This window comes from Cydia splendana, chromosome 19 (assembly GCF_910591565.1).
Source record: "Cydia splendana chromosome 19, ilCydSple1.2, whole genome shotgun sequence".
NCBI classification, from domain to species: domain Eukaryota; kingdom Metazoa; phylum Arthropoda; class Insecta; order Lepidoptera; family Tortricidae; genus Cydia; species Cydia splendana.
Genome location: NC_085978.1, coordinates 10,387,121 through 10,409,509, shown reverse-complemented (window position 1 = coordinate 10,409,509; position 22,389 = coordinate 10,387,121). Strand labels below are relative to the sequence as shown.

Here is a 22,389-nt window from a genome sequence, read left to right as displayed (position 1 = left end):
GAATGAGATAAAAGTGATCAAACGAGATGCCGATGGTCCTGATATAGGGGTTGTGCGCGTTGGAGAGTCTGCGTCTGCCATCTTGTGGCCTGAATCTAAAACATAAACTGTACATTGACACTTCACGCCAAAGCAAGTGCTGCCCTCTACAGTGAACGTACGTTTTCTTGTGCATGGTTGGTTCTGCCATCTTGTGGGCTACATTGCAAGCATAAACTAGACATTAACACTTCGCGCCAATAAACAGGGGGCGTTACAGTTCATGCACGCTCCCTATAGTTTGGCAAGTCATTTACGTCAGTATAAAAAGACGGCAAATATAAAAATTTGGATTTCGACAAAAGAGATAATTTCAACTGACAAGTGGGTTTCCCCGGGTTTTAAAAGCGAAATCATTATTGAAATACATATAAGTTAGACCAAGAAAAGTCTGTAACGATTTTGATAGCACACGCAGTGCAAGTGTTACTTATACGTGTGTGTGTGAGAGAGAGAGATTTTTTATTTAACACCACCATTTAACAGTAGGTATGTACGTCATAATTTAATAGAATATTGACGTGTAAAATAACACTTGCACTGCGTGTGCTATCACAATCGTTGCAGACTTTTCTTGACCTAACTCTATAAGAAAAATTAACACGTGTGCAGAGCCCTTTCGCGATAATAATTATGAGTATGTTGATGTTGGCAACATCTCATGTAATGTCAAAATTTAAAATGTTAATATTTTTTTATTAACAACTTTATAAAGTGAAATAAAACGAGATACTTGTGGTTTTCGAGTACTTATAGACATACATATGGAAAATTACATAATATTATACACTACAGTATTGTATATTTGTCTACTTACTTTATCAGTTTTGTTAAGAATCATAAAATATGAAGCGGCTCATGGATCATTGGAAAACTTTGTCAACATAAATTAATAACGAATATTCTGTTCATAATATCTTAACGACAAATTTAAGTTTTACCTTCCTGTGATCACCAATGACTTAAATCTCAAGTGTTCCTCTGCAAATAGCCGAAACATGTCTTCAGAAGAAGTTACCTCCATCGGGCGGGACTTATACATGTGTAAGTAATATTTTACTTTATTTCTTGGATTTCACGGCCTATAAATCCCGGTCTTTTGATAGGCTTGCGTGGGGATACAGATCTAACATGTAGAGGCCCTTTGGAGAGCTCTAATGTCATGTAGATTACTTTTATTATTAGTATTATTTATTACCAATGACACCAAGATGAAACGTCTCCAATGACACCAAGATGAGACTTGTGCGGTCTTTAGTGTTTTCAATTTTTCTCTACGCCTCGGAGTCATGGTCAATACGGGCAATAGACAGGAAAAGAATTGAGGCATTTGAGTGTGTGTTGGAGGAGAATGTTGCGCATACCGTCGACAGCAAAACGAACCAACAAATCCATTCTCAACCAACTCAGGATCAAATCCAGACTATCCACAATCTGTTACCAACGAGTCCTGGGCTATTTTGGACATATTGCTCGAAGGCAGCCAGATAACCTGGAGAAACTGGTTGTTTGTGGAAAAGTGGATGGCAAGAGGCCGAGAGGATGGTCACCCACCCGTTGGTCCGATCAAGTAAGGAACATTACAGGACTTACTGTCACTACTGCCCGTAGACAAGCCGAAGACAGGGTGAAATGGAAGCAGCTCGTCGAGGCCTCGGTGAAGGCATTTCAAGACAGGCACGACCTTCAGTAATGAAGAATACGAAGAAGAAGAAGATTACCACTCAGATTTATTACTCATGGAATATTTATTATTCGTAAAAACACGAGCTTGGACTGAAAATCAAACATATTTTGTAGAAAGTTACATTATAAGCAACAATTTTTTTATGGTGAGATCTACCTAAAGATTCTTTTACTGCACCCTTCAGAGAGGCTTCCTAATAACGTTGTGCCTCCCTGTATATTGGGGAGGTTAACATGTGCCCCATTTTTTTCAATGTGCCCGACCGAAGGGGCCTCACCCATGCCTCGCTACGCCACTGTACTGCTTCATACTTTCTATGTACAGTCATGCTCCATGATTAGTATACCATTTAGGGTTCTAGCTAAATTGGACATTCCATAGCGTAAGTATTAAACAACCAATTTTGCTAGGACGTTAAATAGCGCAACAATCACAGAGCGTGATGGTACATCATAATGTACACAGGGTGGTATGAGGTTATGCTAATAAACTGACTATTGTGCAAGGTAAATGACCCTGTATCCATATATAAATAAATGAATAGAGTAAATTATAAACAGACAGCTACATAAGTTTAAAAAAAGTTTATTGTTTTCCTTCGGCAATACAAATTAGGCATTATATTAGAGATTATCTTATATGTATGTGTCAATATTATATACAAATCACATAATTTTTATCCAATTAGTGTATACCTGCATAAAAATAGATGCAATAATAATGTGGTAAATCTGACACATTATACTACCTAGTAGTTTTGCAGTTTTATTCATAAAAATACTGATAATACATATGCTTAACATGTAAAATAGATGAAAAGGATTTAAATAAATTTGCACCCTAAAAGGGTTAAAACAATAAGTAGGTATTTAAATTAGTAATTATAAGTATTAATATTTTTCAAGCAATTATAATTTTTGATTGACATAAAGTCTAGTCATATGTATTTATTGCATTTATTCATACAATAAATTATGATCTACAAATTCTACAATATATATGGTAAGTACATAAAAAAAACTAACTTATCTATAAAATAAAACTAAAAACGAATACTAACGTATTAGTATCACAATATAGTGGGGAAATGCTGTCAGCATCCTTGACACCATGCCAAAGGGGCCATATTTCTTAGACATATTCTAATTTTATTTAGTATTAGTTTTTAGTTTAAACTTCTGGTTATATTTTAATTTGCGGCATGATATGTTCAACATTTCAATTGTTATTCTATTTCTTTTATTCCATTAAAGTTGATTAAAGTAATGGAATAAACACATAAATAGCTGGCAATTGAGTTTTAGTAAATTTATGGTAAAATAATTATACAATAATTAATAATTATAGGCTACGGTGACTGCTTACGATCAGGCGGGCCGTATGCTTGTTTGCCACCGATGTGGTATAAAAATAATAATAATTATACTAGTTATTTATTACCATATTCTTTGTTATTTATAGAAAAAGTATTACCTACTTTATCAGCAGCCAAAAATGTAATGTTTAAAAATGTTCACACAACATAATCTCAATTTATTGAATATTTGCTTATAATGCCAACGGCATTTAATTTTTGAAACCAATTAAGAGTATTTAATTTAGACGCCGCATAAGGTCACTTGAGACTCTTGAGAGTAGGTTAGAACCTTATATTATAAATCTTATAATTCAAGCTTTATGAAAAATAAAATTCCAATGAAACATGCATGATATTTTATCTGTTAGTTACCTACTTGATAACTTCATGAATAGAATAGAATAGAACCGTTTATTGCGAACCATGGTACATAATAAAGTTGTTACAATAATGTTTGTAGAACACATGGCACCCTGGTAGGGCATTGCAAATTAATCTTATCTAGTTATTTATGGAACAATTTCATGTCATGTCATAAGTCAATTTCTGTAGTTATTATTATCTTAGACAAATTGCATTAATAGGGTTGGCCAAGTGAAGCTTTTTGCAGATGGCGCCAGCATAGGTTTCCCCTGTCATGCCTATCAAATGTGTTAAATAGTTTTATTTTATGGCTTTAATGAGCCATTATAGCCAAATCCCATATAACAAATCTAAAAACAGGTGAAACCTTTGGCAGTTGCCTTCGCTATTACTCAAGTTCGCAAATAAGAGAATCTAGTTCATTCTTGAGTGTCAGGGACTCTTCTCTCTGCTTCAGCACGTCATCCTTCAGTCTGTCCACATTAGCCATCAGTAGAGCATTGCCTTTCTTTAGAGCGGTCACTCTGGCCTCGTGCCGCTTCAGCCTAGTCGTGAGGTTGTCCTTCTTTTTCGGCAATGGAGCGTCCTGAAATAGATATACAAAAACTTTACTTAGTGTCTAGATCTAGGTTAGTGTGTAGTAGTAAACTTTATTGTATAAGACACAAGTTAAATCCACTTTAAATAGTAATGTAATAATTAGTCAAATGATAGCAAATTTTGTTTACTCAAGATATGTAGAGGTAGTTCGTAAGCCGTTCGTAAGTAAGTTGTAAAATAACATCAAAGAAAAGTAGCTAAGGTATTGTCTATCTTTTGAATACTTTAATAAAATTATTGTGTATTGGACATACTGAGGATACAGTTTTCTATGGGGAAATCATGTTTAGTAGCTTACTGCTTATTTTATTATTAACTGAAATAAATGTCATATTCTAAAGTAAAGTGACCAACCCTTCAGAAGCTGCCAAGCCTTTCATGACCAATGCCATAACATGTAGGCCACCCGGTCACGGCGGCACCCGTGCCAATTTCTTGAGTATATATGCCATCTTTGAAAATCTATGCGCCTTTGACTTTGACCATATTGGTCACCATTGTTGTGTGACCATATTCCAAGGGCGAGCAGTAAAATGTCTACGGTCCTTCTCCGAATCTTTTAAAGAATTCTTGTACAGTCGACGTCAAAGATATGTTTACACTTTTGCACCTTACCTACTCCTTTGTAATAAGGCGAAAAACGTAAACATATTTTTGACGTCGACTGTACTTATAGCGAGACTAAACGTATTATTTACCTCAGGTTCACTCTCACTCTCCGTTTCGCTCTCCGTCTCCTGCTCGGTCTCAGTTTCAGTTTCCTCTTCGGTTTCAATCTTCTCCTCCTCCTCCTCTTCCTCTGATTCCTCTTCCTCCTCTTCCTCGTCTGAGCCCACTTCTTTCATCATGGCTGCCATTTTGTCTACTTCGCGCTTTAATTCTTTGTATTTCTTCTTCTCGTCTCTGCAAAAATAATCAAGTATTTAGCCGTCTGTTTTTGGGTAGCATTATGTTTTTTGTGCGTAGAGCGTTATATATTATGTTCATATCGTAAACTAAATAAATAAACTAGAGGTAGAATATCAAGATAAAGAAAAAAACTAAAATTAAAATATTCAAAAGACCCTATTGCATATTAGCAAAGAGAATAGATAGTATAGAGGGGTCCTGTCATAGTAAATTTTGTAGTCACAGTAAAATTACTGCCATCTATCGACACACGACTAAAACTCAAAATGAAAACGTATAAAACTATCGAAAAAATTTATGTATATGGATAAATGATTTTATTATTTTTATATAATTTTGACCCATGTTCATTCACTGATACCTATGTGTCAAAATTGTTAAATATGAAACGGTGTCGTCACGCCATCTAGCCGAGGATAGGCTAAAGGTGTGTGCGCCATCTATTCGAGAATGACTTTTACTTGAATTCCGAGGCACGTTTTTTCCTTAGACTTTATTCGTCTTATACGAAGTTACATATGTCTTTGATATTAGTAACAACCAACTATTTTGCCTCCATCAACATAAAGAATCTCGGTTAGTTTTATGATTCGGTCAAGTTGTGTTCTAATGTATGGGAAAGACAAACAAATTATAGCCAGCATTCAATGAATGTAGTATGATACCTTTGGGTATGGTGCTTTACGTACACTAGTGTCCCATGCCCTCCCCCTGACGCAACCCCCCCTTTTAGCATGAAATATGTCCCGGTTGACGGTTTTTTTTTTTAATTTTTGAGAAAAGTATTAGAATTAGGAATGTCAAGTAAGGTTAGGTGTCAAGGTAAAAAATTATCTTTAATAAATTTTAAACAAAAAAGGTTATATGAAACTTTTTGGTAAGACTCACCATATTCATGTATTAACTTGTTGAAGTTCAATATAACATAGTACGTGATAGTACTGAAAGAAATCTTATACGGAGAATAAGCTTGCAAGGTTATTCTCCGTGTAGGATTTCTTTCAGTACTATTACGTACTATGTTATATTGAACTTCAACAAGTTTTTCAGCGGTTAAATTTTGTCGAAGTTCATCTAGCCATAACATGAATATGGTGCGTCCTTCGAGCAACACGGAAGGGAGGCGGCATTCGCACTATTTCCCCTCTGCCGAGGTACAAGATTAGCGCGTCAATCTAATCTAGCGCGGGTAATAAAACTAGTTGCACTTGGATTTTTCACTAGACCGAGTCCAGACGCGCGCGTGAACACTGCTGCACAAAAATGCCTGTTTGCTCGGTTTTTTGTTATAAAAAGAGGTCGGGGACATCAAATTTACAAAAAGAAAGTGTTACATTTCACATGTAATATTTTTTTTACATATCATACGTTTAATTACATTCAAACACAATTATTATATTTTAGTCTCATGTAATTGTTGGATTTATCGATTTTGCTCGCTCAGTACAAATTGCGGATCGGTCGAGAGACAAATCCGACTTCTCATCTCTCAGAATACAATAACATACTTCAACGAAAATGTGTTAGTGTGCGTGTTGTGACACTTTGTCACTCGTCCGTACACAAAAAGAGATCGAGGTTTGCAAGATTTGTCTTTGACGTGTGTCATTTTCTATGTATTTGTGTCGTCATTACAGATTGGATTTTGTATGTAAGTGTGTGAGAAGTGCGACTGTGTGCACCTTTCCCCCCGCGAAAAATGGCAGAAAGATTTGTACGGTGAGATATCGCTTGGGCCCCTCCCTTCCGATGTGTCGGAAGCCGGTGTTGCTCGAAGGGTGCGTCATATCAAAAAATGAATTTAACTTTTTTTGTTAAGAATTTAATAGGGACATTGACACTTTTTTCCTATATTGTATACTTACCCCAAAAAAATAAAAAAAACTTTCAACCGGGACATATTTCATGCTAAAAGGGGGGGTTGCGTCAGGGGGAGGGCATGGGACACTAGTGTGCGTAAAGCACCATACCCAAAGGTATCATACTACATTCATTGAATGCTGGCTATAATTTGTTTCTCAAAAAACACGATTGGACCGAATCATTAGGTGATTAACCTGTCTCGCTTTATAATTGAGTAGTAAAACAATTTGTACCTTAGTCGGTTGTTTAGGGTGCGTCATTATTGTCATTAATGCATCTAATTTACATAATTAACACACATTAAGAGATGTAACTTATAAGTAATTCTACTTACTTCAACGCCAGTTGTTGGTTTTTGAGGGACATTTTAAAGGCCATTCTTTCGCGCTTCATAAGGTCTTGTTTTTCTTTTAGGTGTCGGATTTTGTTTTTCATATTGCGTACTTCTTTTTCCATTCGCTTTTGTTTCTTTTCTTCACTCTCCTCCTGAAATTAGACATTTTTATTAGATAAGTACTTAAATTGTACCGTCATCTTTATTTTAGCCTTTTGACCCCCAATGCTGTGTATAGGTCTCTCTTAGCGTATAAAATTGAAGGGATGTTTACAAAAACAACATAACTGACTACACTGGTTGACACCTGAAACGATTAACAATGTTCTTAAAAAAGTGTCAACTGCTCTAAGCAGTTATGTTGTTTTTGTAAACATCCCTTCAATTGCTGTATAAAATTTATCTGTAATCATTTGAACTACCTACCAAAATGCTTCTAAATCAATGCAATCATAAAAAATATAATATTTATTATGTACACACCTCTTCAGGCTCCGATTCCTCTTCCTCCTCGAAACTGTCGTCTCTGGTAACCGAAAGCTGTTTGATTGCGTGACTTGATCTCCTTGAACCCATATTTGTAGGCATTATACCCTAGAATGGTTTAAATATGTGTCTTAAATTAATTTTATTGTATACGTTTACAATGTAAAGAGCAAATTTCTTGTGATTAAAAAAGCAACCCATACCTCATCGTCGCTATTAGTATCAGCGTTAGTAGTAGCAATAATGTTAGTTGATTTAGCGCTTTTCCTTAACTCCTGTGCAGCAGGTGAGTTTACATCAATGTTTAATAACCTACACTCTTTTTCGAAATCCAGCTGTCTCTTCTGGTAGAATGACAGTGGTTCTTCTGACTTATATACCTCCTCAACCTGTAAATGTGTTAGTTAAGCTAAGCTGAAGCAGTTTTGATAACAAAGCATTTCTTTAAAACATAGGTACAATTATAGTTAAATTTTACCTGTAGTGCCTGTTCTAATTTCTTTTCTAATTCTGCATTCTTTCGTTTTACTTCCTCCAGTTCTGTTAGTGCCGTGTCCCTGTCTTCTGCGGCTTGCAGATATTGCTTTTCCAAGTTATCTGCTGTGTCTTTAGCCCTATCTACTTCCGATTTAAGGCTGTTCACCAGTCTCTCATCGTAAGCATCTGTAACTGATATAACCGTCTTATGTTGTTCCTGTCTTATAATTGCACGTTCTCTTGCCAATTCAGCTTCAAGATTTTGTATTTTCGTTAGCAGTCGTTTATTTTCTCTTTCTTGAGCTTCCTTATTCCTGCAAAGATTAAAAGCATGTTTTGTAAATTTAGAAAGGAAAAACAATATATGTCGGGATTTTCTATCTTAGAAGAATTTCAATGTTCATTCTTGTTAAACTGAAGGAAAAATACACTTATATAATATTTTAGGAGAATAAATTCAAATAAATGAAGTTTTTGCTAGCAAACAAAATTTGCTTTGTACATTAATAAATGTACTTATACAGGGTGATTCAGGAGACGTGAGCAGGACTAACACTGCGCATATCGTTAATTATAAGCAACTGTTTCGTACCAGTATTAGTGAGGTTAACGTTAATTTTCTAGTCGTGTTGAAAAAAAAAATTATTAATTTTTTCACGACATGCATGGCCACCCTAAAATTATAATGCTAAACTACCGATATTCTGTGTCAAATTGAATGTCATTACTGTCATCACGGTCTGGTTACTTTTGAAAACTCGTATCTCAGTCAAGTTTGACAGTTTATTTTCTTCGTAATCAAAATGCCATTACGGTTAAAGAGGTTTTATGTTTATTAATTAGGTCCTGTAGGATGACCATGATTGTTGAGAATTAAATTTGCCCTCACCAAAAAGTTAAAAAAAATGAAAACGTGTTGTTGTTTCTCCTAAATATGACGGTGATCGATCAATTATCAGTTACTGAGTGTGCAGGATTAGTCCTGCTCACGTCTCATGAATCACCCTGTATATTGTTGATTTTACCTAAGTTCAATTGCTAGCAATTGTTTTGTTGATTGAAGGTCGTCTCTGACTTTATCAATATCATCCATCTCATCGATATCTTCTTCTTCTGCACCAGGGACCTTAAATGTAAAAAATATATAAATAATAAAATTTGTGCCGGTTTTTATTTCAGATACTCTTAAAACCTAAATCAGATTAAATATTATTACCTCTGCTACTCCTCCTGCTATTGAGACTCCCGAAGGAGACGCCGATAATAGATTAGCTTGAGACATTGACTTTTGAACCTGTTCTTCAATAGTCATTTGCCTTCTAAACTTCCTTAAACCTTCCAAATTGGGTTTGCTCCTGTCATTTGTTTTAGTTTTCTTTAGCTTAATGCCCGTATTGATTTCTTTTAATAGAGCGTTGTGTGAGTTTGGTTTCTCTGATTCAAATATAAATTGGTCTTTATTTTTTACTACTGCTGTTTTTGTAATAATTGGGCTTGATCTGCAAAATAAAATAATTACTTTCGTTTCTGAACTTTTAACAATCTTCTGAAAAAAGAGAAGGTATTCATATACAAAAAATAAACCTGTCATTGCAAACGACTTTTTTCAATTTTTTGCCTTCTTCTACTTCTTTCATCATGTCACTCCAGTCAGGCCGCCTTCTAGGTCTGCTTCGAAGGCTTTCCAACTTTTTCAACTTCTCTGGATCTAATGGACTTTTTTTGAATTCGGGTGGAGGAGGCATTTTCGGTGGCAGTGGTGGCGGCATTGGTGGTGGCGTTGGTTTCAACAAGCCTGTTGTAAATAATCTTTGTTATAAGTTTGGAAATGTGATTACAAAAATAATGAACTTTTATTTTTCTTTTTGTACCTATAATAGTTATTTACGATACAAGTGCGAAATTCGCAACGAGTGGTGAATTTTGAAACACGACCGAAGGGAGTATTTTAAATCGACACGAGTTGTGAATCACCTATTCGCACGTGTATCGTACCGTATAACGTGTAACAGGTCATATGGACCTTTTAATTTTCGGCGTAGTTACGTATTGTGCTTATTATAGCACAGGGTATCGTAATGGAGCACCACATGTATTGTAAAACATTATAATTTTATAGTTTATTTAAAGAATGAAGTATATCTAATTTATATACTTTACGGCTTACTTCTTTGGCTTTAATTAGCCTAAAGATATCCTCTGTAGAAGACCACAATACACACAATTGTCTGAGAGTTGTAAACTTGTCGCCTGTTGCCTTTCAATACTGTCAAACTAACCTTCGAAAATATCCCTGTTTATAAAAATATTTGTAACATATTTCTGGCTATAATTTTGTTCCTATGAAAGCGAAAAAATAGCAATCTAGCTAGAGTTTATTATACTAATTACACTTTTCTCTATCTTCTTTGACTCTCTCTAGATGGACTCAGCAAATTAGACAAAGTTGCGCTATCTACTGCATTTTTATGTTTTTGTCACAACTGTGTTAAATAATAGTTTAGCGTACTAGGTGCACCAATCACTACAGAAAAATACTAGTACTACTTAGGGGTAAAATATACAATCAATTATTTTTACGAACCCTTAAAAAGATTAACTCGATCATCTGTGTAGTCATCCATGTTCACTTTAATCTCAGTTGTTTTTTCACAACACAAAATTTTATGAATCGCAATTGTTTTTAAAGCGCCGCTCCTCTTTTCATTATAAGTAACACTTTAATTCTACACTTTTTCAAATTAATATAAAGTGGTTAGACTTAATAGCCATGAGTGCAATGCACCGCCTAATAATCAAATTTTGCACCTGATTCATGCACGCGACGTACGCGGAACTATCTGTGACTATTTTGGTTGGATTTAGACTACTACCTAGGCAGTCTGGCGCACATGAGATGAGTAAGTTAATACTTCAGGTGCGTCGTCGGCTGTAATTTATATTATTTATACGATACGTTTAGTTAATAATACATTGTTGTATTCCTAGATATTTATTCCTGATCTTTTTGTGAATTAAAGTCTTTATCTACGTATATATTATATATTTTTTAAATATCTTTATGTAAATGTTATTAGATATAGTGTATATTTAATTTGAGGTGCAAAAAAGAGGATTTGTATCTGTATATTTTATATATTGTCATCTAGTACACCAGTGCCTTATTGATCCCAATACTTTTATTTATTTATTTCAGTAATGTAATTCAAATCAACGCGCATATTAGAATTAAGCCGCTTTAAATCGTATTTAACTTGGTTTTTTACTTATGTCATTTTAATAGTTACATATTTTTCAGTTACTAGTCTTATTAATTTTTATTTTTGTAATAAACTTATCGAAAAACATTTTTTTTTATAAAATGAGTAGTCATGGTAAGTTATTATATAGAAAATTATAGGAAAAACTTTACCTTATTATCGCAAATACAAATATTAGTTTTTTTTATGTAATTCGACATTAAGAGACCATATACATCTCTAAGTAATTGTAATACGTTAGTTTGAATTGGTAGTTGCAGTTAGTTGTATTTTATAAAATTGTTGATGTATTGTTATTATTTTTGCTAGTATGTAAATTCAATGTTGACGTGTAAAAGTGCCCTTGTGGCCTATTTGCTGAATAAATGTTGAAGTTTGAAGTAACCAATTCTATTGGCTACACTTGCCGCCGCAGAAGAGTCGCCACAATTATGTATATACATCTTATTAAGTTTCTATTACTACTATATACATACTGATGTTTTTTTGAAAAATACCTATGTTTATACTCTTCACATAATTAGGTGAAAACAGGCTTTAATTTACAATCCTATATAGGAAAAAGGCTTTTAAAGTACATATTATAAATAACAGCTAGAGTTAGACCAAACTAACTGCAGAGGATTTGATAGCACAGAGCGTGGAAGTGTTGTCAAATGTCTACGTAATTATGAAGTTTTAAAAATAACACTTCCACAGTCTGTGGTATCAAATTCACTGCAGAGTTGGCTTGTTCTAACTCTACCTGATACACACAACATAGCGATCGCAAATCGCAACAATGTGATAGAGTAGGGAGGAGAGGTGTAGGCCTGTAGGCATAAGTCGGTTGAGATTTTAGGTCAGAGGTTCAGGATGTTTTAAGTTACACAAAAACCTGCCGCATCTAATCCTATCAATACCATCAAATTCATCGTGCCAATATCGATGACGATTGATCTTGCGCCTGCGCCGATTGGGCGCACTATCTGTCACACACTCTAATTATAATGTAGCGAAAGTGCCACTGTGTCAATGTTGTGCTCTGCGGTACAAACAAAACGAAGCTTTTGGATTATCATCAAAGGATTATTCACAATTGGACCACGACACGTATGCATCGAATTAAATTTACATTTGAAATTTTCCATGCAACACATACTGTCCAAACATAATTTTGATGATTAAATTAAAATAGATATGTTTCCGAAATAAATTATTTGTATTGAATTGAATTGAATTGAACTAAACATAATTTAAGATAGGTAAATAAAATCTATTTTTTACTTACTCTATAATTAGAAATCTATTAGTATCAATATCAAGTACTGTATAATTAGAAGTAAATAAAACTGCTGGCAGAGACTACGTTTGTACTGTCAAAGTTATTCTATACATTATTAGCACTTCAATATCTCTAAAACTTACTTCTTAAACTTTCATTCTTTGTCAGCGTATGTCCTTTAGGAACTTCATTAAGTGTCTTATCGATGTTTTCCTTGACCCGCTCGTGTAGAGGATCCCTCCATTTCTTGACTGGTTCATCCTTTGATCCTTGTTTTGCAAGGGATGGCTTGCGCGGAGGCAACTGTAAAAATCAATATGTTTTCTCATGTATCGCTACAGAAACAAATGAAACTGACAAAAAATATTAACATATCTAATATCTATAATAAGGATTAGATCGCTTGTGTGTATTAGCTATTAGTTCTTAAAATATGTAACATTGCATTGTAATTGACTACGCGGTATGCCGTTAGTAATTTACAATTCAAGTTGATTGTGTTTATTAAAAACATATCCTTCCGATGTTTAATAATCCCTATAGTTACGGAAATATGCTCTTTCCTATATAAATAGGAGTTTATAAAAACTCGGTAGTTGCGTATGTTTTACGTGTGAGCTATAATATAATAATAATAATGACGCTCACCAAAAAATAGATCATAGAAGCCGAGCACAAATCAAACATCCGTGATGAAATCGTGGGCGAAAACAGTTATTTTTGAATATGGTTAATGTTTTGGTTATTCATAACAGTTGACATCGTTAAATACCTAGGGGCTGTCCATAAATTACGTCATCGATTTTTGGCGATTTTTGACCCCCCCCCCCCCCTATAATCATCCAAAAATCATGCTTCAAATGACCCCATTTCCTCCTACTTCATGCTACCGTCATCCGATGTCCAGACCCCCCCCCCCCCTAATTTGAAATGACGTAATTTATGAATAGCCCCCTACTTAAAAAATCATACGCGAAAGCTCTTGTTCTAGTGCTACATACGAATAAATTATCAATTATAAGTGGTTAGTGATTGAGATCTAACGTTGCAAGTTATTTAAGATATTAACTTTGATCTTATTTTATGATCAAACAGCACCAAAAGATCATACACACCTTTGTAGTAGGTTTTTCGATCGGTGGCTTTGTGGCCATTTTTGAGTCGTCCTTCTGTTCTACTTTTGTTGTATCAGTTTTCTTAAGAAGTGGCTTTGTCTCTGGAGTTTTGCTTGTTGAGTTTGTAACACTTTTGTCATTTGGAGTTTTATCATTTGCTACAGTATTATTTGTTTTTGATGTACTATTTTTCTTGTCTACGATTGTTACTGACTTATCTTTCGTTTTGTCACCATCAATTGTTCTCACACTCCTGAGTGTAGGTTTCTCTGGAGCCTTCTCATTTGAGTTTTTATCTTCAGTTTTAGGTGACTTATCGACTGATCTTAATGAAGATTTTGTAAATCTAGGTTTTTCATCTGCTGGTCTTGACGCCTTGTCAGCGGATTTCGCTGCTGACGGTTTTACAAGTTTTTCTTCCACTGTCTCGGATACACCATTTTCTGGTTTTTCAGATTTTTCCTTTACTGTCGACTGTTTTTTTAAAACGGCTGAAAAAATATGAATTATTCTTAGGGAGCAGCCACACATATCGGGATTCGGCGAATATTCGTGATGGCGTCTCTCGCTATTCAAGGAAACTGAAAGAGACACCATCACAAATATTCGTCGAATCCCTGTATGTCTGGCTGCACCATTAGACAACGACACTACAAATAACAACGGAGCCACGCCGTTATATCGCCTAAATAGTGTTAAGTTTATAAAATGCATATATATTTATCCCCTTATTCATAAACGTTTACTAAAGTTAGCAAGCCGATAATAATCGTATGTCCCTTTCCATCATACCAATACGTCGGAAAGGGACAAACGATTATTATCGGCTTGTCAACTTTAGTAAACGTTTATGAATAAGGGGGTTCGTCTGTAAGGTATTTGTAATATGGGCCTTGTTGCCTGATTTAAAATGTTAAATTAAATTAATTAAATTATATACATCTGGCGTAACTTTATATACCGAAATATAAGAGCGTAATATATATTTTAGTGCTCTGAAGTGTAAAATATGATTGCATAATGTAGGTGACTTTAAATGATTTTGATGTGCTGCATTTGAATAGATTGACTATGTAAAAGTAAGTTATTTAGAACTTTAGCGATTTTGGTATTTAATATTATATTTTTGGGTATTTACGAATATTTAGTTAAATTGATGGAAGCACGTGTTACGACCCCGATGTGGTGCATTTTGATGGCATTCACGTACGTAAATAAACATACTGGCTGCCAAGATGGCCGACCTTCGCTATTTTAGCGCGGTTACTTGTCAAACTTTCCTATTTGATGACCGCCGGGATACATTTTTGTAACCATGAAAACATCATCATCAAAATTTGTTATACTATAGGTACATTCAATATGAGGCTAGGCTTGTATACTTGGCACTTGTTAAAGGTTTATTACTCGACTCAAAAATCGTATAAATTCGTAGCAAGAAATATTATCTTATCTATCTACGACATCGAATTAAAAATGAATTTCTGCCAGTAAAGTGGATGTATATATTATAATGTTTCATTTATTTATCATTCTTAATTCAACTACATATTGTCTAATTCAACTTTAGCCGTAACACCAACACGTTCATTTGTTTTCAAAAAGTCTGTAGCGCCTAAAAATATCTCGAATCGTTGGCGTCAGCCAGCTGAAAATATCTCCTCTTAACATCTTCAACGTTTATTCAAACAGAAAAGACGGGACAAAATGCGATCGGTTTTGCATTGCTATGAAATGCATTTTACAGGACAATGAACTTAGCTGGTATTAAATAGATAGATAAAAAATACGCGAATCTACGTTTTACAATATTTGTCGGTCAACTCAGAAGGTAACGTAGACATGTATATTTTCAGGATTTGAAGAATTCCAATGTTACGATCATATTTTTTTTATAATTATCGTTGTATATGTCTTTAGGATTTCGTAGGTACTGACTCTCCTCTATGCCAACTCTGCCTCATAAGTAATGGATATGTATACCGCCTTTTAAACTTATAAGACGCCAGACGCTATTAGTGTTAACTAGACAGTGTACCTGTAGACGTAGATGTGGCTTTAAAATTTAAAGTAATTTAGTTCAAATTTATGCCTTCTAGTATAGATACGTTTTACTTAAAGATATGAACACCCAAAGTTTTCAAACCTATAATATTGGAGATTATTAATGCTACAATTACATATTTAACTAATGGTTTTTTCCAATAGTCCTACCTGCGTTATTACAGTAAAGCCACGGAAAGTTTTACTTTATATAGCACATGCACTTATACGTATGTCACTTGATATACAAAAACGTTTCACGAAAATTAGCAAAATGTGATTGAATTCACCGATCGTGGACACAAGAACGTCACTCGGTTCCAAACTCCAGACTACCAACTTATGAACACTTTGGGAGAGTCAATTATTTAGAACTCGTGTCTCCTGCCAAAGTTTCGGGCAGGTGTTGACGTCACTATGCTGTATACATCAACACCTAAATACAATCATACAGTCTCTAAATATTATGTATGTATTGTAAGACAGCCCACTCACGGAGCACGAGAAAAGTGGTAAATTTGTCGAGTCATTTTATTATGAAACGCACAATTTCAATTTAAAAAGTAAGTGTTATGTAAATTATGTACATTAATTATGACTCTTTGAAAATGTTAGTTAACCGTTTCGATTTTCGTCACTATTTTGGGTTGAATCGAGTTATTTTGTTTGAGTTTGGATGAGATTGTTTTGTAAATATACAAAACAACCTCATCCAAACACTTTTCTTATATTCTTATAGAATGCAAATTCAAATCTTTGAAAATAATTTCTTCTCCATACCTTGTTTTGTGGAATAGGCTTTTTATTTTATATTATAATTTACAAATAAATCCTTATTTATCACTAGAATTACAGGGTACCTACAATACATAAAACAAACAAAACTTTCGAAGACGGCATATTATTATTTTTTAGAAACTGACGAGGCCAGGTTTTAATTTTGACCATAGGTCCCAGACATCCATAGAAAGGACGATTTGGAAAATTTAATCCTGGTTATGGCATGGCCAATAATACTTTTAACAAGCTTATATTTAATTTGTAATGTTTGTTCGGGCCAAATCTTGCAAGCTAAATTAGACCCACTTCTCATTATTCGATTGAGCTGAAACTTCTTGATATGTAAGTTGGGTGACAGTTCAATATTGTGGGACCATGGAGCTGATCTGATGATGGACACGGGAGGTGGCCATAGGAACTCTGTGTTTGAGTTTGTTAGAATTTACTCAATGAGTATTAGTTGCCTGTTGAAAGAAAAGTACAGTCGATAAAAGCTTAGGTATATCAAAGATGAAATTTTCTACAAATAACTTTTTTATTTACTAACTACGTTGTTGGCAAACAAGCATACGGCCCGCTTGATGGTTACCAGTCTCCGTAGCCTATGTACGCCTGCAACTTTAGAGGAGTTCACGACAGGAAAACAAAACACATCTTTTTTGGGTCAAGTTGATAATGACTCCTACTTAATAATTGCTGCAAAGTTTCCAATCGTGACGAACAATTTCCGTTCGCGAAAGGTCCGCGTGGGACAGGCGCCGGTTCAAATGTACGTCACAATGGCGTTGGTGGTCGGTCGTAAACAAATAGAACTAAAGTGACAAGTATCCAGTCTAATTGGAGCACTATGATGTTCTATACCTTGTTTTAGAACGTGACTATTTTAATTACGCACAGAATCGCGTCTATGTGACACGTATGTAAAGATGGGGTTCAATTTGGTTTCATAGATTTCGTTTCGGGTAAAGCTTCGTATTAAATAAAACTATGGAAACTGATTATATTATCGCTTATAATGAACAAATATCCGTTCACACAAATAAATGCCCGTCCCGGGATTTTAACCTAGAACCATCGGCTTCATAGGCAGGGTCACTACCAACTAGGCCAAAACGGTCGCCAAGAAATAAATATCCCCGAGATTTTAAAATACTTATACATAATATTTTACCATATTTTAGGTAACCAACCAAACCGAAGGCTGCTTTAAAATGCAATCAATGCGATCAATGGGAGCTTTACTTGTTGGTAATTAACAATTATGAATGATTCCTTCAACAAGTATCATTTACAAAGCCTAGGCCGACATTATATTTTATTCGGTCTGTATACGTAACTATTTCATTTACAGTGGTATTAATGTAGAATAGTGATTCTACATTAATAGAATCTTATATGAAACCGGACGAGTTAAAGATACTTACGCTTCAATGGTTTTGCCGCTGGGACTGGAGCCGATTGCTCTTTAGCCTCAGCCTTGTCAGCCTTTGCTGGTGTCTCCACTGGTTTCAATTTCCTCTGAGTCCATGGCGGCGGAGCTGCTGCGTCCTTATCCTTCACCCACGGCGGTCTGAAGGTCTCCCGCTTGACTGCCGGTTCCTTGTTTACGCTGCCTATCGGCATTGTGTACTGCAGTCAACAAAATGTTTCCATCATTTCTATACAAATACCTACTCTCTAGGAAATGAACACATGGATGTTTAGTGTGATAAAATGTGTGTAGTGTAAAGTCCATTTGGCTAGTAGCTATGTAACGTAATTACGACTTCCAGTGTAAAGTAAAATAAAGATTCCAGAAGAAAAATACTAGGTCTGATAATTAAAAGATTAGACCATGTTCAACGCAAAACGGTATCGTTACGAGTACAAATATCAACTTTAAAGTATATAAAGAAACTAAGGGTTATGCTTTTGTTTTGCAACAATCAATTTAGAACCGTATGATCTAAAAACTCGGTCGGCGGTCTATAAATTTGTCCATGAGTATAGTGAACAATAATGTGTCGCATATAATATTGGTCAAAAAACATTTATAATTCAAATTTTAAGTAAATTAAAATTTACTAATACCGTACATGTACCTAGTAATGACAATGACATAAACATGATTTCGTCACGTAAAGATAATAAGTAATAGGTACATCAATAGTAAGTGACTTTCATCCTGAACTACGCTACGTCCCGTCCACGTCCATTCATTCAATATGTATTATTTTTAACGTGGCCGTCATACATATGCTCTACGAGTCTTAATATAAACACTCAAAGACGATGAAATAATGTTTTCCAACTATTAGACGTAATCATGCTCGTTTTAAAGAGGAAAAATATATTTTACGTTATACTCTAGTAGTCACACATCCGCTCCACGGCTTAGCTATGCAGGATACGGAATATCCAAAGGATTTCTTTTCTGGATATGAAAATGAACATACTATGTTCAGATAATTGCAGTATTTTCCATTTTGCAAAAAAAAAAATGGTAGCTTCTTTATTACTTGACATAAGGTAATAGAAAATAGACATCTGCCGGGCTAGCACAATACATGATTGGCGCGACAGTATCTCGCGGCGAGATAGAGTACCCGTCCCTCTTTTGTTAACATAATTAGAAAAAGACGGGTAGTCTATTTCGCCGCGAGATACTGTCGCGCCAATCATGTGCTTGTCCTACTGTCTGTTGTATAGGCACAACAAAACACAATCAACAAAAGAGACATAACGCCCCCGCGTTTTACTAATGACGACAAGAAGGCGACCTAAAACTGTCTAATAAAAAATGAAGATGTTTTAGCATATTGCGGCTAAATATCTTAGTTTAGTTTATCCATCAAATCGGCTTAGAGTTAAAAAAAATTTTTCATAAAAATTTACTGACTAGTATAAAATATTTTTCCCGTTATACCGCCTCATTTTTCCTACATTATCAAATGGTTTATACGGCGTTGTTATTTTTTAATATTAGTTGGCCTCTAGTATTATAATATTTTAGTGTAATGATCATGTAAAAACAATCTAATCAGATCAGTGTAGAATCCATTGATCTAAAACAGAAAATAAAGTAAATAAACATGCCGATATTTTGAATTTTAGATATAATTAGGGATTACTAAGATCCGTGCCTAGAAATTCAAATGAATCAACATCATCATGTGACCTGAGAAATACTTGGCTGATATTCTGCTTCATTAAGCATTTTGATCTATTGAGCATGACATGACTTATCCCAAACAACAAACAAAAGTGATTTTGGAAAGAGGTCTGAGAAGGTCTTTACATCCGGGGGAACTATAAAACCCGGTTACTTGTTTCAATAGTATGATTACTAGAATACAATATCTGACATTACTATCTACAATTATTAGAGTACAATATCTAACTTTGTAAACTATGATTAAATTAACAGTACTACTAGTACTAGTAATGGTACCGAGGCTAATTAAAAAACTAAGGTACTGACGGTTAATTAAAGTTTTAAGTATAGAGGGTACGATACCTACTAGCCGTTATTATTTGATTGTTTGATAAACTTTTTTTGACAATTATTTATTCTAAGAAGTCATTCATTTCACCTCCAAGTCCTCCAACTATATTTTTACCTTCAGCTACCCAGTCTAAACCTTTTGATTAGCCGGCTTTAATGAGAGAGAAAATTCTGCAAGTAGTGGCTGCACCCTTTCAATTACGATACACTACAACTGTTCACATTCCGTACAGCGTGTTTACACAAAATTTGAAATAAACCCAGATATTTCTTAGCAGCTGCTTATAGAAACAGACGTTTACGAGATTCTTGTGATATTAATTAAGAACTATCTCTTACGTAGTTTTGGATGTGTAGTGTTGATGAGTTAATTACGCACTTATTGAAGATACACGTGACACGACACTCAATTCAACTGATCATATTTTTGGTAACCCGGAAGAGGAACCAGGAGGAACCGTCAGTTTGGGAAGCGGCCACGAGCGCGCTCCGCACTCGACTAGCGCCGGAATTTCATGACTGAACAATCCACTGGAACTTATAAATAGGCGCGTCAAGACGGCGTGAACCGTGAAAACTTTTGGGATATTACATACATTATCTTATTAATTTCACTAATAGTTTTAGCAGAACTCTTAATAGTTGATAATGCTAGTCATTTGCATAATTTCAAATAAATATGTTGACAATAAATACCGTGTCTTATCTATACCTACTTATTTTACTTACCTATTTTATTAAGATGAATATAGGTTATTTAGCTGAAACTTCCTTTTAGTAACCGTAGATAAAGCGATTTAACGCCATTGTCTAACGGAAATGTATTTTCAAAGAACAAGTTTCAAATAAAATAGACCGTCCAGTTGTTCTATTTTTGAAGCTTTCGTGTTGCGTCCACGTCTCCTCTACATTACAGCGCGTACTCTATGCATATAAATAATATATGTACCTCATATCAAAATATTGAATTTAATTAAAATAGGTTACATTTGCTAAAACGAGTGCTTATATTTGTTAAAAACTCAGTTAAGGACGAAGTTAAACTCAGTTCTAACACGCTTTCTTGATTGAAAATTAGGGAAACAGATGACAAAGCTACTTAATTGTTATCGAGCATATTTATTAGTGTTATGTTACTGAACTGAATTAGATTAACTTTATTTTCTATTGATAAGTTTCTTTTCAAAGTTTACATTGTGTGTAGTAGTGGATAATAAAGTGGTGTAAGTCTAGTAAGATTGTCAATTATTTAACTGAATAAATGAATAATCGACATAACATATTTATTAGATAAATATGCAGAAATCTTTCAGTAATCACCTCCTCTTCCTGCCAATTAATAAGATATGGCTGATCGTTTCCGGCGCGGACTATGCCGCGCCTGCGCGTAGACAGCTTCGTTGCGCTTGAATATTTTGCCACTCCTTTGATAACCGCTGGACTGTGAACTTAGTATGTCATTTAATTTTGGGAAGTCGATTGTTCTACCCCAAGTATCTATAAATAATTTTGTTTATTAGCTAGAACTGCGTACCTGTAATAGGTATTATTTTTATTTGCTAAATTGTACTTTGCGCGTTGCATCGAGAGATTAGAGCTCTATCTGACTGATTTTATTTTAGTTCCAAATTGTAGCGGCAGCTGCTATAGAGAATTGTTAAATATCCTGTACAAATAATTTGATCGACGGTACCTTACAGTCTTTACGGTTAAATCTAATTGTATGGGAACCAAACGCAAAAAACCAGCCTTAAAACATCTGTAATTTGCGATCCTCTATAGTCTATACCATGTTTATTTATCGATATAACCTCCACGTGTATTTAGATACTGACAGACAACGCTCATCTTAAAACGAATGAAATGTTTTTTTCTATCGTCGTTGCCCACAATTTTTTACACAGATTTTGGAATTTCATCTCGAGAGGGTGCCTATTATAATATTTGAAGAATGAAGAGTTGTCTCGATTTCTCCAAAATTCCATCATTAGATTTTGCCTTGATGACAATGGGACTAACCTGTGAAGTATTAGATACGCATTGACACAAAAAAAAACATTTGGTCAAGTCGTCTTCTACTATAATCGGGAATTATATTCGTACATAAAAAACAAAGATCCCAACGAATAAAGAACCTCTTCCGAAATTTACAAGTCGATTCAAAAGCTTGGGAAACTTGTATTACATTTTTCTGGGTTCGTGGTTGTAAATGCAGAGACCAGTTTTTGGCCCATGAGATGAAAAGAGTAGACTCTACTCTAGTCACTAGAGGGACAATGTTTTTTTGCAGCCGCGACAATCCCACTATTTAAAATATTACATATTTCC

At 34.6% G+C, this 22,389-nt stretch overlaps 2 protein-coding genes across 3 annotated transcripts in view; one reads left to right on the top strand and one right to left on the bottom strand.

Annotated features, from left to right (window-relative positions):
- Nucleotides 1-729: 729 nt before the first annotated feature.
- LOC134800256 (peptidoglycan-recognition protein LB-like) overlaps nt 730-22,389 on the top strand; it is a 30,159-nt gene continuing 8,499 nt past the window's right edge. Inside the window, exon 1 of the mRNA XM_063772764.1 lies at nt 730-1,083. The gene's annotated coding sequence lies outside the window, so the exon portion shown is untranslated. The remainder of the gene's footprint in view (nt 1,084-22,389) is intronic.
- On the bottom strand, nt 2,301-20,578 carry LOC134800169 (nucleolar protein dao-5-like). 2 transcript variants are annotated; one of them, XM_063772646.1, is made up of 12 exons: nt 20,441-20,576; nt 18,002-18,206; nt 13,755-14,245; nt 12,783-12,942; nt 9,700-9,910; nt 9,332-9,614; nt 9,141-9,241; nt 8,117-8,429; nt 7,636-7,746; nt 7,153-7,304; nt 4,745-4,949; nt 2,301-4,032 (listed from the first exon to the last, which is right to left on the bottom strand). In XM_063772646.1, exons 2-12 carry the CDS (start codon nt 18,198-18,200, stop codon nt 3,835-3,837), a joined length of 2,424 nt encoding a protein of 807 aa, XP_063628716.1. In that variant the 5' UTR covers nt 18,201-18,206; nt 20,441-20,576; the 3' UTR covers nt 2,301-3,834. The 2 variants fall into 2 exon arrangements, with proteins under 2 accessions (XP_063628716.1, XP_063628717.1); XM_063772647.1 differs by lacking the exons at nt 2,301-4,032; nt 4,745-4,949; nt 7,153-7,304; nt 7,636-7,746 and adding an exon at nt 7,756-8,027 and having other exon boundaries at nt 20,441-20,578.

What these genes read in the sequence shown, in the direction of transcription:
- LOC134800169 (XM_063772646.1), bottom strand. Translation starts at nt 18,200, where the DNA reads ATGCCGATAGGCAGCGTAAACAAGGAACCGGCAGTCAAGCGGGAGACC. An exon ending in AAAGAATGAAAGTTTAAGAA is followed by an intron (nt 9,911 to 12,782) that starts GTAAGTTTTAGA and finishes TATTTACAACAG; the next exon opens with GCTTGTTGAAACCAACGCCA. An exon ending in AGAGTGAGAGTGAACCTGAG is followed by an intron (nt 4,033 to 4,744) that starts GTAAATAATACG and finishes TATCTATTTCAG; the next exon opens with GACGCTCCATTGCCGAAAAA.